At 42.6% G+C, this 16,613-nt stretch overlaps 1 protein-coding gene across 1 annotated transcript; it reads right to left on the bottom strand.

Moving 5' to 3' along the window:
- Nucleotides 1–396: 396 nt before the first annotated feature.
- Nucleotides 397–16,267, bottom strand: zgc:162200 (uncharacterized protein LOC558638 homolog). The gene is made up of 10 exons (XM_061075366.1): nucleotides 16,111–16,267; nucleotides 14,109–14,441; nucleotides 11,885–12,097; nucleotides 11,542–11,694; nucleotides 9,424–9,924; nucleotides 7,370–8,254; nucleotides 6,682–6,861; nucleotides 5,537–5,688; nucleotides 3,950–4,304; nucleotides 397–2,883 (listed from the first exon to the last, which is right to left on the bottom strand). Exons 2-10 carry the CDS (start codon nucleotides 14,358–14,360, stop codon nucleotides 2,878–2,880), a joined length of 2,697 nt encoding a protein of 898 aa, XP_060931349.1. The 5' UTR covers nucleotides 14,361–14,441; nucleotides 16,111–16,267; the 3' UTR covers nucleotides 397–2,877.
- Between the last annotated feature and the right edge of the window lie 346 nt (nucleotides 16,268–16,613).

The raw sequence follows: 16,613 nt of genomic DNA, 5'->3' as shown, positions 1-16,613 counted from the left end.
TGCAAGTTTCAAAATAAATTCAGGACCATCTCTTCAAAGGTCATCAACGATTATTTTAACAGATTTCTTTTTTAAACTTTAGTTTATTTGTAAACAAATTGCATCTTTTTAGCTGTATCTCAGGGGTAAAGTCATTTAAATTGTGTTATTAGTTAAACTGCTCACTGATATTTATTCCTCCAGACTTTATTGATATGGCAACTGGAATATTTCCTCAAATTTTCCTACCAATTAGGAAAAGAATCCACCAACATTTTAGAATGAGCACTTTCCATCACATGCCACAGAAAAAACGTTACCACAAAACAATAGTAGTTTGTTGGATGATGTCATGTGGTGAAGTGAAAGCACATCAGGATTCTGTTGCACTATTTCATCACAAAACATCACAGTCCATTTACAGCATTGGCTCGTTTTTATTCCTCATGACGAAAGCGGTTAACAGGTCAATGAAAGGTCCACTTTGCATACACATAAAAAGTTGAGGACCACCGGATGTGTTATGCGGAGTGAGCAAATTTACACAGAACGCAGACCACATAAATACAGTTAAAATATTATACAACAACGGTACTTAAATTATACAGCCATGTGCACAGAGTGAATTAAATAGATCAAAAGAATCATTTTACAACCTTCAAAGTAATATGACGTTTTTGTAAAAGCATTTTCACTTTTTAGCACAAGTTCATAAACAGTTCAGTACAAGAACTGGTTAATAACACTTTCAAAACCATATTGTTATATTGTATATATGTGTTTGATGTTATGTGCTTCATTTTCAGCTTTGTATACAGTAACTCGTCTCACAGAAGTACGTCTCTATTATAAATAGTGGCGACTATTAATTCAAGGTAAATCTGATGTCAAATTATTCATTAGTCAACACTAATGACTTCATACAAGGCATGCAAGCTAAAAAGTGAAAATATTTTACCAAAAAGACATAATTGTATTCAGTGCTAAAACTGCTCCCCGAGTTTCCTCAGATGCAGAGAAATCATAACTTCAAACTACAGTGTGGAATTGTACCTTCTTTTTTAAGAAAATGTCATGTAGTCTAAAAAAAACATCAGACAAGTTCAAAAACCAAGGCACTAAAAATAATATTTTTTAAAAAAAGATCAGCAGGATGTGGGCTCCTTTTTCTTTGAACCACAGGAAAGATGAAGTTGAAAAATTGATGCCAAACTTTCTCCTCATCTGTTAAACATCCATTTCTGAACGTGGTCATGATTGTTCACATCTAAATCAATTCAATTTGAATATAATAAACTGAACTCAATCAGACAGGTGGTGTCATGGTGCCAATGTTGACGTATGAAATGTCGCCAGCAAACTACAGTATAAGCAGTACATATGATTACGAGTATAGTTCCATGTTAAGGTTTTTTTAATTTGCTTTCTCATCTTGCTTTGAAATATTTTAGTTTCTATTATTTATTTATTGTTGTGAAATATATCGGGCTGCTCGATTTAAAATACTGTATTAATGCAATTATGTGACATTATTGGTTCAGTTCTCTACAAGCAGCCGGCTTACATGATTAGTATTAATAAGGGAAACCGATGGATGGCGTAGCCCCAGGAGGAGAAACTTAGCTTGCTGTGGGTAACAGTGTTTCTTTAAAACATGCTTACTTTGGTAGCACACATGAGCGTTGGGATGTTAAGTGATGAAACACAAAACATGGCAATCGCTGCTTAGCTGGAGTGACAAAAAGCAGAAGCAGAATGGGAAACTGTTGTGACTTTTGCAATTGAGAGAAATGAACGTGGCCCAAGAGACCAGCAGAATTTAACCGGTCTTTTTAAACACCCCGAGAAGAGGACATCACCAGCCAATAGGATGCTTGCATTTGGGCCACTATGCACTCCCAGATGGATTCACAAAGCTGATTGTAATGAGAGATGCTATATGGCTGTTGTAAAGGGCTGCGGTCAGCCACTATTAACTCAAAGTGAGGGTAAGTTCCAAAGACCACCCTGATCCTCAAGAACAGCAGGAGCATACAGGCACTGTCCTGACTTGGTCTGCATAGTTTGCAAAGTAAAATGCAAGTTAAAGATCTCCCAAATCAAGTGTCTGATCACTGTTTGACCTGAGGGTGGTGAGCGTATGGCTGACCCATTCCAAATCAATGAAATGTATGTTTACTGACCTTTAGTTAAAGGGTGTGGCTGAAGCCGGATTCAAAATAACGGCATGTAACTGTACCACCAGCAAGAGGGAGAAATCTCAAGACTATGTCAAACTCTCTACTTTTAGGATAGAACTCATTTTAGTAAGGCTAAGCTGCTCTAATAAAACCACTACCTGGGAGACCTTTCACAGATGATCTAAGGCTTACACACACTAACAGACGCCAGACAGACCTGACCAGGATGCCAGACTAAAGGCAAGAAGGGTAAGGACATAAAACAGATCATAGCCTTGATTCAAAGGCTGAGGACAGTAATACTGATTGTGAATAGTCTCATTCTGGAATAAATAGTGGTCAGTGGTTGACCACGACACACAGCCTTGAACAAGACCAGATGGAAGTTAGAACTTCGGACAAGACACAGTCAATGACTTCACAGAGCAATGAGCAGCACATTTGTCTCTTCATCCTTCTCCGGGCTGCATGCAGGTTTCTCCTCTCCCAAGCAGAGAAGACCAGGAGGGCCGGATGAGAGATCTTATTTTTTTTACTTTTGTTTTTAGCTTTTTTTTTTTATTTAATCCATGGTTCTGGAGGGTAGAGTGGGGAATGTAGCATCGTATCTGGGATGAACAGGATGTCTCGAGTCAGGAAAGGAGGAAGGAGCCGGGGAGTCAACATGAAGACAGGTCCTTATGGAGAAGAGGGGGGTTGGAGTAATGGAAGGAGTGTTTCAGCGCTACAGAGACAGGGTGGGACAGAGACAAAAGAAAACATTTAGTTCAAGCAAAAAAAATAAAATAATGAATGTAAAAAAGGTGAGGATAATTTATAAGGATGAACAGGTCAATACACGTATTAAGGATCAGCAAGTAAAAGGCAGTTTGGTTTAAAGAGATGTAAAAATTTGTGCAAAAGCAAATGTTCCAAATCTTAGTGATAGCTTATTTGGTATTTTATAACAAAAGGAAACAACGTAGTTAATATTGATGGTATAATCATAGATAATGTAGCTTAGTTTAGATCATAAATCTGATTTCCTTCTCTCACCGCCTGCGGGATGATTTGGAGTGAGAGCTCCGGGCCCGGCCAGACGCAGCCTGAGCTTTGTTACCAGAGCCCTTACTAACGTTAGTGTGTGATTCCTCTATGGTTCTACACATGGAAGTGGAGGCTCTTTGTCTGGACTCTCTACAGATCCCTGTCATCCTGGCCTTACCAGGTGGGTTGTGAGCAGAGAGAGATGTGGGGGTCATGGCCCCTGAAGACTTAGCACTCATCTGAGAGGAAGCCAGGTCTGACTGAACGGTGTTACGGCATGCAGCGGCTGCTTGTGCAGAGTTAGACCCTCGAGCCGGAGGTTGCTTTCTTCTCACCGATGGGTCAGAGTTTGGTATTAGATCAGGCTTTTGTTTATTTTCACTCCATGCTTCATATTTGTTAGGATACACACACAAAGCTTTGGAAGAGGTTAGATCACTGGATGAGGTATAAGCAGACTTTAGCCTGGTGGCAGAGGCCTGAATAACGCGGGTTGTGATGAAGGTGTCCTGGCGACCCGGGGCTGAAGCCCTGCGGCCTAACGCAGCCTTCTTTGAATCACTGACTTTTGTTCTGACCATGACCTCACTGTTCACAGAGCTAGTGGAACGTTTACGTGTGAGGGAATAGCCAGTTTTTGACTCGGCATTAAAGAAATCATTGACACTACGACTTCTAATGAAAGTGGCGTCTCGCGGGAGACCCTTGCCTCGGCTGCTTGCTGGGACAGGACTGTCAGGACAAACAGAGAGAGGGGTTCTTACAGGGCTTGTGTGGAGGCTTCGGGTTAGAGCTCGCAGGTGGTGTGTGGCCATGGCAGGAACGCCGAGAACCGGGCTTGCCCGCGGACTGCTCCTCAGCTGCGGCCGTGCAGGACTGCTCCGGGGACTCCTCGAGGCCCGGCCTGACTTGGTGGCCAGTTCTTTGGCTCGGGAGCGGCGAGGGCTGCTGTTCAAGCTGTGGGGAGACAGAGGCGTCTCCAGATCCTCCAGTCGCTGGGTGAGAGCCAGCTTCTGCTGGATGGCCATGCGCAGGAGAGAATTCAGTGTCTTCTTCTCATCCTCAGCCGCTACCAGCTGCCTCTGCATCTCATCCAGCTGAGTGACATACTGGTCACACCTGAGAGATGCACACACAAGGTAAAGATGCAACATGCACAAGCAGGGAGGAGCACATTAAAGCACAAAGCCACACAAAACACATGCTTACATTACTTTAAGTGGGTTAGGCACACATTGAAACACCAGCTGTGACCAAACACTAGTATGGCAACTAAAGATTATTTTTATTATTGATTCATCTAGTTAAATATATCTAAAAAATATTAAAAACACATTTATAAGATGTCAAGGACAAAGAGCTATTCCGACATTTCATAAAATTGTCAACGTTTGAGGATCTGGTGCCAAACTTGATAATTAAATTTAGAAGCAATTAATTAATTTATGTTGATTGATTCAAATAATACTTTTAAGAGCTAGAACAAAAGGGAGGACAACAATAAGAACATACTATGACTGGATAAAGAGTTAAAAAATACTCCCTTGTAGAAATGCACTTACTGCAGCTATCCACATGATGGCACCAGTAATCTTAATTAAGAGCAGGGGATCTTAAAATGCTTTAGTCTTTAGCCTGTTGCAGCTGTAGTCCTTGACGTCTGTCTGTTCTCCAATCCGTCTTAAGGATAATCAAATGCCAGCTCATAACTGTCTGGAGAGGACCTACCCAGGCTAACGCAGGATTCTCACTCAGATAACAAACAGGAAAACCAACATTCCTACTGCTTGTCTCACAACACAAAACCCTTTAATTTAAAGACTTTGAAAAATCTTCTCTCCAAACATGTTGACTGCTGCTCAGAAGAGGTTAGTGATTAGTGACCGTGAGTGAGGTATTAACGCTCAAAAGCACCTTCTCACTCAATCTCATGTCTCCCCCCCCCCCCCCATCTCCCACCAACATTTGGATCCTCCGTCCCTGAGGTGACCTGGCTTGATGCGACAAATCTGTCCTTGCCTCCTCCCCCATCGGCACAGGGCAGAGCATGTGGCTCGTAATCTTCATGTGAACCAGTGGATTGTCCACAGGCGTAATAAGCGTGGTAAGCTTATTACATGCGTGGCAGCAAAAGCTGCACCACAACAACAGCACCATTACTAAGCATGAAGAGCACTGGCAGAGTGGCAAGGACCAGACAATCGGAGCTAGTCAACATACTGTATTTCACTCAAAAGAGACTTAAATCAATCAAAAAGTTCCAGTGTCACACCACACGAAAACAGAAATGCAAGTCCCTTCCTCCTTTATAACACTGCTGAATAGAACAGAGATAAAAAAGGAAGACTTACCGACTGGCGAACATGACTCGGAGGGAAGAGAAGGTGGCGGCGTCCTCCTTCAGGGCTTTCAGCTCATTCCGCAGCTTCATCATGGTCTCGGACACCATGCTCTTCTCTGTCTCATACTTAGTTTTCAGATTGGACAGGGCCAACTCTGCAGTCTGCATGGACAGAACATACCAGTGTAATTTAACCACAAGATAATAAACCACCATCATTATATGACTCCATCAAGATCGAGAGCATATTATCATGAAGGATTTGTGTAGATTAGACAAAATATTTTCATAATACCCATATTTTACTATGACAACACTATCCTACACAGGAATTACCTTAGTTACCCGACCGGATAACTTAGTATTAAAACAAGCTGTGAGCGTCATCATTACTGTCCCTACTTTCCAGTTCCCAGTGACCCCAACATGTCAAAGAGTAATCTTTAACAGACTTTGGAAGATCAATTACCAGTACAACAATAGTACTGTGAGTTGGACAGTCTGTCCCTCCCAATTTTCCTCTTTACATACCTGTGACTTTATGGGAAAGTCTCTTAAGAACATAAGTACCTCCCAGACACACAGGGAGGCCTAACATAGTCCCTAGAAACCAGACTTGAGAAGGTAAACTGCGCTGTATGGGGCATAGTCCCGCCAAGCAGATTACCTTGTTTGTGTTTGTGTGTATGCATGTGCGTAAAAGAGAGAGTGACAGCTCAGGAAATTAAGCCGGTCATGCGGTGTACTAGCTCTCTACTCAAGGTGCAGAGCCATGTGAGCCCGAGGGACTGTCTAGACCAGACACCGAAGAGACAGGTCAGCCATACTGTTCGTGTGAATATTATGCATAAATAATGCTGAAGAAAGACTCTCACGTTATAAAATAATAATTATTCTGGCCGATTTCGTTCAGCAGGCATCAGAAGGAAGGCTACATTTCACAATAAACTATTTACCTAATGACCAAGGCCTCTCAGTAAAAATAGAGATGTGTGAAGCTTGTTTTGGAAAGTTAGAGGACAGTGTTTCAGGGATAAGTCCTTGACAGGTCAGGTTGGCTTACAGCAGTACGCTCAAATGGAAAACTAGACAAATATATTCACCCAGACAAAATGGGCAGATCTTATCCAAGCCAGTGTCTTTACTGTGACCTACCTGTTTGTTAGCCTTGAGCACCGTCCTTAGAGTAGCTATCTGTTCCCTCTTGGTGCTGAGAAGGGACTTGAGTTTAAGAACTTCCTCCAAGAGGCTCTCGGCATCCCGCTCCGACTCCCCACTGATGCTGAGCCCCGAGTAAGGCATCGCACCCCTCTGACGACAGAGGTCAACCGCCACCTGGGGAAACAGAATTCAGGAAACATAATTACAGAGTATTCTTTTGCTTCAATTTAAAAAGGAGGCTTTTATTGTAATTTCAGCAAAGGAAACATTTAGTTAATGGCTGCAACCACAACAATTAAAGTCTCTGATTTGTCTGCAACATTAAACTGAGGGTACAAGGGCATCGATATGCGTTTCAGGATGGGCTTCACAACAGGGAACAAGGAATTTTCTGAAAGGATTTTCCGCAGTGAAGGCACAACTTTGACCCCAGATAATCCAATCCATTCAAACCCACACACACGTGTCAGCAAGTCCTGCAGCAGGCAATGGATTTGTACAGACATGGCAGCTTCTGAGCTAGTTAACAGTCTGAGCTGAGAATTAAGTTCAGTGAGAAATTTGTACAGGACGAAAAGCACACAGAAGAAAATAGGCTTTCAGGATAAAAAATAAATAAAATGTTCACAAACATTCAAGTACTATTTGAGATAAAAGACTGTGACAAGCAGTACTGTCTTACCCGGAGGTGTTTGATCTGACAACGTATGACAGCTACCAAGTTGCGAACGTTCGAAGGGTCCCTGAAATCCAGGGTGGGCGACCCAGGGCAGTTAGGAGAGTCTCCACTGGTTCCTGCACTGTCCACCTCTCCCATGAACTGCAGTGCTGCAGCTTTGGAGACGAACATCTCATTGGGCCGAGTCTTCTTCTGGGCATTCTGCTGCAAGTATAATTGGTGTGCTCTTCTTGCATTACTCGCTGAGCCACTCGCCCTGGCACCGTCACGGTAATAGTCCAGGGTGACTCGCTTGGGTGTCAGGTTGTTGCAGACACAGATGTGGTGATAGAGGTTGGACAGCTCCTCAGAGAACGCCAGCAGCTCTTCCTGGGCAACGGTTAAATGCCCTTCGGAATCGATCGCCACTTTCCGCGTGGCTCCGATCTCCTTCTCCAGCTCACTGATGCGATCCTGGTCCTGTTTACTGGACTTGATGCATTGACGGATCTTGTCGGCCAGCTCCTGGGCCTCTCCCCGCCAGCGATCCTTCTCATGCTTGTATCGGTGCTCTAGCGTGTTATAACGAGTTCCTGCCTGAGTCAGTTCATCTCGCACCTTCAGGAGCTCTTCGCTGGCTGAACGCATGCGGGCCTCCAGCACCTCCTTGCTCTTGGTGTCTACCTCATAGTCAAAGACACCATTGCCACCTTCATCAATCTCCGCGTCGCCATCATCCCCCCCGTCTTCTGCCTCCTGGTGGTTCTGCTGGCTGCTCTGCACGGCCTCCAGCTGCTGGGTGAGGGAGCCAACCTTGTCCACTTGCTGACTCAGCGCCTGCCGGGACATTACCAGCTGCATCTGCAGCTCCTCCACTTTGCTGGACAGGCCGGACTTCTCTCGTTCAGCCTGAGTGAACACAAGGGGACATTCTTGAGGTGAGGAATGAACATGCAGTATGAATCTGACTATTAATTTCATTTGTGAATGAATTGAGTAATGATCTATTTCAATCAACAGAATAGAACAGATCATTTTTCATTACACAAAAGGACATTCTCTATAACATAAATGTCTCCCCCAACCACCTCCACTCAATGCATTTTTAATGGATGACCCCATTCCACACCACACTCTCAACATCTGGTGCATAGGGCTGCCCAACCCCCTGTTTAAGTGCATCATGAATTATATATTTCCTTTATACAGGAGCATTGACAGTTCAAGACATCCTTCATTATTCTAAGTACCCTAAACTTGAAAAGCACAACTGCATCAGGTGTGAGGTGACTTAGTTATTTGGTGAAGCACTGTAGATGGTAGTAGGTGTTTGTTGATATTATAGACACTGAAACCCCGTCACGGATGTGGTCGAGAGCAGGAAGCAGTTGACATTTGAGTCTCGACAAGCTGTGGCAGTTTAGTCACATGAACTAACCTGTAGGAAACTCACTGTTCTGTGCCACTTGAAAAAGTGGCAGACATTTTAAATATATAATGTTCATCTAAACGTGAAGACAATTCTGTAAAATAAGCAAAAAATATGTAATCAAAAATGTGTTGCTTGTTAATGACTACATTGTGCACAGGCTCTATACATAGCAGAAGCAGAAGCCATTTTGTGCCTGTTCATCACTGCCTAAAGCTCTTGGTGCATTTATAAATTTGGGTTCTATAATTTGATTCTATAACTACTGCATTAATATTATTGTCATGATATTAATATATATATGTTTGTAAACAGCTAATAGAATAAGTTTATTACAAAACTATCACAAGCGAATACTGTAACTACATTTCATTTTACTGGAGGTTTGCTGAGATTGGAAGTTGACTTCTCTAAACCGGATTATAAAATTATGTGACTGTTCATGAACTTAAAACCATTCCTGAAGGTTCCATAGTAAACCCGACTATCACCTCTGCAAAAAAGGCATCCCATGAAATAACAGGCGGGTTGCCATGAAAAACTCAGACTAAAACGGAAATAAAACCATTTTATTTTGCTCTCTAAATCACATGTAAGCTTCACTATTTACATAATTGAATCCTATTAATAAACCGGTCATGTGACCTACCTGTAGGAGCTGCTGTTTCAATTTCTGACTGTCTGAGAAGTGCAGCTCACTCAGTAGGTCGGACACCAGCCCGGAAGCTGGAGCACGCAGGAACACATCACTGGTTCGCGGAGTAGAGCAGTGGATGAGGCCGTTACTTTTGGAGCCCCCCAAGTGAGGAGGGTGAGCAGAATTGGGAGCAGAGCCAGGACCATTGTTATAGCCGCTGTCCTGGTCCTCTCCCGCTCCCTCTCCCCCCTGGCCCCGCTCCTGGCTGTCATCCAGCTGGTCCAAGTGGAGCTCCAGGTTCCCCACAGTATCGAAGGGGTGAAGGGTCAGGGAGGAGAGCTCCCGCCGCAGACTGTTCTTCTGCTCCCTCTCCTCCTTCAGGGCTTCCAGAGCCTCATCCAGCTGCATCTCTGCGATCTCCCTCAGCCTCCCTGCCTCCTCCAGCTGAGCTCGCAACTCATCCTGCTCCTCGTTCTTCTGGGTCAGCTCCAGCTTCATTGATTCAAACTCGACCTGAAAAGTGATAAAAGCAACAACCACGTGAAAGTGTTTCTGTTTTTTTAACAGATACAGATGCAAATTCTAGCTCCAACATGTAAATATATCCGTATAAGAGTGTTACAGTCAAATACCTAGAGGCTTGGACAATTTGTAACAAGGGAAATTATAATTGGAGTGATAATTAAATGATCAGCACCAATTATGATTTTCATTGTTAATTACATCCACATTTTACATGCGTGGTAATTATATAAAAATGAAAGTATATATTTTAAAATTAGATCAAGATGTAACATTAGTATATGACTGACAGTACTCAAGGTCATTTTGGATTTTCATCTAAACTAAAACCTTTTATTCTTTTTCACACCAGAGACAAGACTTTATGTAAATATATAAATCATGTAACAGGCCGAGCACATATAAACAAGCATCTGTTATATCTTGATCTCGTCACGGACAATTTGAGTTGGCAGAGCTTCAATATACACAGAAGGTCCTTCTGCCCTTGGCAGCGTTCGTCTCACACCCTCAAGATTCCAACCAATGACAAAACAAAGACAGCCTCACGTCAGTACCAACATGTAACTACACAAATACTTAACGTCCTTTATCCTGCAGGACACAACATTTTTGAGGAGAATTTTCAACAGGCCGAGTTGTTTATAATTCCCAGACTATATAAATGAAACGTCTATATAGTTTAAGGATTACTTCAAATTTGTTTAAATGTCTCATGCCATCTTGTTTTCTAAGATTCCTCTCCCCTCATTTTGATTTAAGTACAAAGAAAATTGACGATAACTGCACATGAACATTATAGAATTGTAATGGAGTCAGGTTTAAAACAGATAAAAACACCTACACAACAAAAAATAATCAAATAGTTCAGTGTTGCTTTGCTGAATGGGCGAACCAGCATGAGATGCATTAAATCAGTAGCTCACAACCATGTGCTATGTCCAGAGCAGCATTGAACATAACTTGACGGTGCCTGTTTAAAATAATATAACCCATTAAAAGTAATTTGAAACTTATCTGATCCCCATCAGTTGATGACTATTTCACAATTTCTCATGACAGACTGCTATCAGGATATAAAACTTTATTTGCACAAAACAATTTCCTTAAGCAATCGCAATGTCCTGCAATCATCTGTGATTCATGAAATTACTGGTGGTGAGTCACAGTGCTACTTCCAACTATAAATATTTATTTTCAGTGGCATACTGCCCGAGAACTGTTTTTCTTGAGCATGGCAACTGGTTCTCAAGGGAAGCAACCATACTGGGAATTCACTGAGAAATGGAAAAGGCATCCTGTTTAAACAAAGGCCTTCCAGTCTCACATTTGTAACCTGGTTGTTAAGTTTCATCAACAAGCATATTAGAGATTCAAATTTTGAAGAGAATGCACGGCAGTCGCAGGAAAAGTCGTGACTCTATCAGTGACAAATGTTGTTGTCGTCTACAACAAGGGCCTGATAGAGTCTCAACAACTGAATGTGCTTCACTAGCACACAAGCATATTAGCTCAAAAACATTTCTTTTTTTTTATATTCAACCCCACTTCCAGTTAGTTAGCAGGTAGAGCTTAAACCTAATAAGTAATGCAACTCTAATCACTGACCTGGTTTTCTTTCAACACAGACACCTGTTTTTGCAGCGATGTGTTTTCTTCTTCAAGCTCGCCATTGTCCTGCAACTGGCGTAGCTCACGTACTTTGTATTCCTTCATCTCGTCCCTCAGATGGCCCTTCTCCGCCTCCAGACACTCACACTCCTGTCAAACACAATCCAATGTCAAATAAGTGCAAAACACCAGACTTTACCCACATTCTTACAACATTCATGTCATGCACTGTTCATTATACAGTGGGAATGAGGGGCTCAGTCTGAAGTTGAATGAAATGAATGAAACATTATAGAATAAAGTACATCACCAACATACAGGGGAACAGAGAACACCATACCTTCTTTAACTGGGTGGAGACTACCCCCAATCTATCGATCTCTGCATGTGCATTGCCCAGAGCAAGGCGTGACTGCTTGAGCTCGGCCTGCACTTCCTCTATGCGGGTTGCCAAGGCAGCCTCCTTAGTGGCAGTCTCCTGCAGAAGATTTTCCTCCCGGCACTCTCCATCAGCCGCTGCACGCTTCTGGCTGCTAACAGAATCTAAAAATGCCTTCACAAAAACAAAAAAGGGCTTAGGAAAGGGCAAAGTGTGTAGAATACGGCAGACTACAGCATGTAACACATACTGGAACATTTGTGGTGCTTAAAGACAAATGCAGATGTGCTACTCTTATCAAAAAACCATGATAGAAGACACCTTTAACAAAGGAGAGGAAAGATTTTTCCCCGACAACCATTGACTGTAATCCAACCAGCGAGGGAATAGCTGTGATGTTTCGGTAACAAGACACCGTAACACCAGCATTGTACTTTGTGCATTGTTCTTGGCATCGTAGTAACATGCATTTCCTCCCAGCTTCCCATAATTAGCCACCTTGACACATTATGCATCAATGACTACTTAAGAAAGAAAAAAAACTATCAAATCGGGTGTTAATTGAAATGAACGTGCTACTAAACACGCTCAGCTGAACATCAAGGTTCAGTTATATAATGATATAATTTACAACACACGAGTTTGCTTTGTTAAACCCCAGACAAGAAATTAGCTTCATGCAGATTATCTAAATAACTGAAATTCTGTACCACTGTGTCCCGTCAGACCTAAAGAGCTTCGCTTGATATGCAGTTATAAAACATTTTGATGCACCAATTTTAGTGTTATTCTATATGTGCAACAATAAGCAGGGTATAAACATTATAGGTCTCCTAATTTAGATGAAACACTTGCAAAATGGAATTTAAATTTATGGGATTACCTTCTTACATAAACCAGTTTTTTAAAACCCTGTCTGTTCCAGCAACACCAACACATTCGAGGCTCTTTGACATTTACACCAAGGGCACGAAGATTTAATACACACATGTCCATAAAATCTGTTGTCAGCTTTACTGCACAATGGGTAATTATTAAAACAAGAGAAGGGGCAATTTTAAAAAAGGGAAGCACATTGTTTGTTTAAAAGATTAAGGAAATGAGATGCATATGCCATAATTCATAATACATCTGTGGGAGGCATGTACTACATGATAATCTGAGATTTGACATATTGGTCTAATCTTTTCATCTTGGCGATCCGGTGCTAACCTCATTCAATCCTTAATGCTATGCAGTTAAGGATCAAAATCGGTTTAAGGCAAACAGTGAAAATGCAGCATGTTAAAAGTTTTAAAAGATATGCTGTGGTAGGAAGACCTCCTCACCTAAATAGTGTTTACAACAGTTTATGACATCAGAACTGTAAAACAGCTGTTAGGGTAGCAGCAGATGGACAGCTACCAAATAAGGAACTGAGGGGATGGGCAAACAAATGTATGTCATGACTCACTGGTAGATATATCAAATTAAATACCATTTATCCTGATACCGATCTCAATAACTGGACTTTGCATTGGTGCCTACACCGAGTACATCGATGTTGTACTTTTGGAACTTTCCAGTGTGAAATATTGCTGACATTTTAGCCTGCTTTGGCTAACACTACTCTAACGAATATCTGCCGCCCTATGAACAGTACTTGTAAGCACGGGATTTTGCATACTAACAGATGCATGACCCAGCATTTCCGCAGGCATTTCCCATGCTGGTATCAGTACAGCTCTAATTATAATATACAAATACATGTCTCGTTAGAGGCTGTGTCTTAAGGGAACTTGTTAGATCTTCAATTACAATGAGCAGCATGAGCAGAAATAGTGTATATTCATAAAATATCAACCATTTAAATGTTGACAGTATTTACATTATGAAGTCATGAAAAGACACAAGGTTCCATTGTGTCTTGTTCATTGTGTCTGGCAATGATGCAACAGTTAATCAGATTTGCCCAGTTCTACCAGTATAAAAAGACTGCCACCATTGTTGTGTTCAATAATCCTGTAGTATTCTTTCAACATGGAGGAAAACTGTAACATGAGAATAAAAATACAATAAACTACATATGAATTTGGAATATATTAGAAAATATCACTTGAAATCTTCACAATCTTAGATGAAATGATTCTGAATTTGTTGTCTTGGTTTATAAATATAACCCTGAGGCGCCCTGGGGTGCTCCTACCTCTTTGAGCTGCTGCAGCTCCCCTTTGAGGGCTTCATGCTCCTCCTCCAGTTGCCTGTGTTTGGTCTTGAGAGCAGCACTCTCCTCCAGCACCTCCAGGCCGTAGCGGGCGGCCTGGAGCTTCTCCTCCGTGGCCTCCTCCAGCTCCAGAGACAGCCGCACCACCTCCGTCTTCAAGTCTCCGCTCCCCATCTCTGCCTCCCCTTCTAACTCCACGGCTGCTCCTGCTGGGTCTGCGTCTGCCTCCAGCATCCTGGCCCGGCCTCCCACTTAACTGCCAATGTTCTACTGGGACACTTGCCTCCTTCACTCGAACGCTCTCATTACTCCCAACTAGAAAAACAAAAACACAAAGATGGTGGTTATGTAAAGTACTCAGAACAATGGCCAGGATGGCAAAGAGGTTTTGTATGAGTCTTATTGTGAGACCAGCTAAGCAAACTGCCTGGGGGTAGATTAATTCTGGGATTGGTTGTGTGGGAAAGTACTGAAAAGACAGAATAACCACGATGCAAATCCAAGCAATTATATATTACCTGTAAACACCTGCTAGCCATGTTGGTTTTTAAGATGTTATAAGTTATTACTGCTATTTGATATATTTAGTCACTGATGACTTTATAGCTGTATAGCATCTGTTGGGGCGGCAGCATCAGAGCCAGTAAATCTAAAAAACTGAACAAACTGACCTTCTGGGAATCAATAAAGTATCTATCTATCTATCTATCTATATATCACTCTTCCTCTCTATCTATCTTTGTATCTATCTATCTATCCGTCTTTGTATCTCTCTCTATATCAATATGACGACAACAATGATATTTCATACGATTTCTATTTTATTTTTTGGGGTTGTAATTACTTGAGCATTGCTAGAAGAGAGCCTGTGACTCAAGCATTTCATTGCCAGCGACTGCTTAATGTTATTGTTGTGCATTTGATAATAAAACTCTTGAATCTTCTCTTGAATCTATTATGAACAAAGAGACTCAGATACAGCTTCACCGGCCACCCAGCAGTATATGAAGTACCAACACTTAGATCCATCTGTATGTGTTGCAACATTAAAGTAATATACAAACAGGAATTCATATACATATTTATAATCCAATAATCTGATGCATATTGTCCAGGAATGGGGTTATTCTGCATAAAGAAGTCGTTCACTAATGGTACTTTTACCTTAAATACAGTCTGATGATCCTACTTTTACTACAACAGGGTTTTATGCTCTATTAATCTTCTACTTTAACTGGATTAAACATCTGAATGCTTGTCTCACAGCTGGTGACAAACACTGTGGTTTATAACAAGCTTATAACTGATGATTCCTCGCCTCACCGCAGCAGTGACCACGCTGTCACTATTCATTACGTTTCTATTCCACATCAGCACCGGAACATCCCTCACTAAAGCCAGCTAGTCCCTAAAAGCAGCTGAATAATAGAGGTATGTTAGTGTCTGGTATATAATCCTGATGAATGTTGGACTAGGTGGGGCAGAGGGAGCCACATTCCCCCCCTCGTCCTCTCCTCTCTGACCGAAGATGGAAGCAGCAGCCGCCGGTTGTCCCGGTGCCAAGCAGCCGAGCATCTGTCCCTCTTCCCCCGCTGACAACTCATCCATGAGGGTTAATAAAGAGCAGTAATCACACCTTAAAACCCAGCTATGTGTTCACCATGTCCCCCGGGAGCAGGTTGCTACACCCCCGCGGAGGTGACGCACATCAGGACGGGGATAAACCGGGAGTGGGACCGGGGCTGGGACATGGCCCGACCGGCTAGCTCGCCTAGCTTTAGCATCACGACAACCGCGATGCTACCAAGCAACGTCACCCTGAGTAATGTGGACAACCGGTGAGTTGGCTTTGGAATTAGCTCAATTTCACCAGGCCTTAGCGGGGGAAGACGACATCCTCTACCCGGGCACACGGGGGGAGGTTCCCCGGTCGGATCCTGTCAGAGAAGCTAATTAGCTAGCAGCTACATGGCCGGCGACTCACCGTGCGGTCGTGTTTCAAAGACCCGGCTCGGGCGGCTGCCATCAGGCGGTGGCGCCGAACATCCTCCGGGAGCTGTCACTGAACACAACTGCTGGTCGAGCTGCTAGTCCGGGTTAGTGTCTGCTGAACAGCCGCTGTCTCTGCTCCCTCCCCCCGGTTCCTCTGCTCCCACCCCCCGGTTCGTCTCGCGTTTCTCTCCCGGAGGTCGAGTGTCAAAATCCCGCCGAAACCCTATCGGTGCTCCTGCGCCCCCTAGCTCGGCAGCGGGGAACTGCAGCCACACCAAATGTGATTATATTCCGTGATTCTCTGGGTAAAATTATCTACTGTTTATTCGCATATATACATTTAACAATTATTGAATTAATAAAAAAGATATATTATACCAACAAACACTAAATAGGAAATAAAAACCGTAATAAATGAGTGAAAGACGTGACTTCCGGTACAAAAAATTAACAAATAAAAAACATTTATTATATCAACAAACACTAAATATGAAA

This window comes from Limanda limanda, chromosome 7, assembly GCF_963576545.1.
Source record: "Limanda limanda chromosome 7, fLimLim1.1, whole genome shotgun sequence".
Lineage (NCBI taxonomy): Eukaryota > Metazoa > Chordata > Actinopteri > Pleuronectiformes > Pleuronectidae > Limanda > Limanda limanda.
The sequence above is the reverse complement of the archived record's forward strand: the minus strand, read 5'-3'. Positions and strand labels throughout refer to the sequence as shown.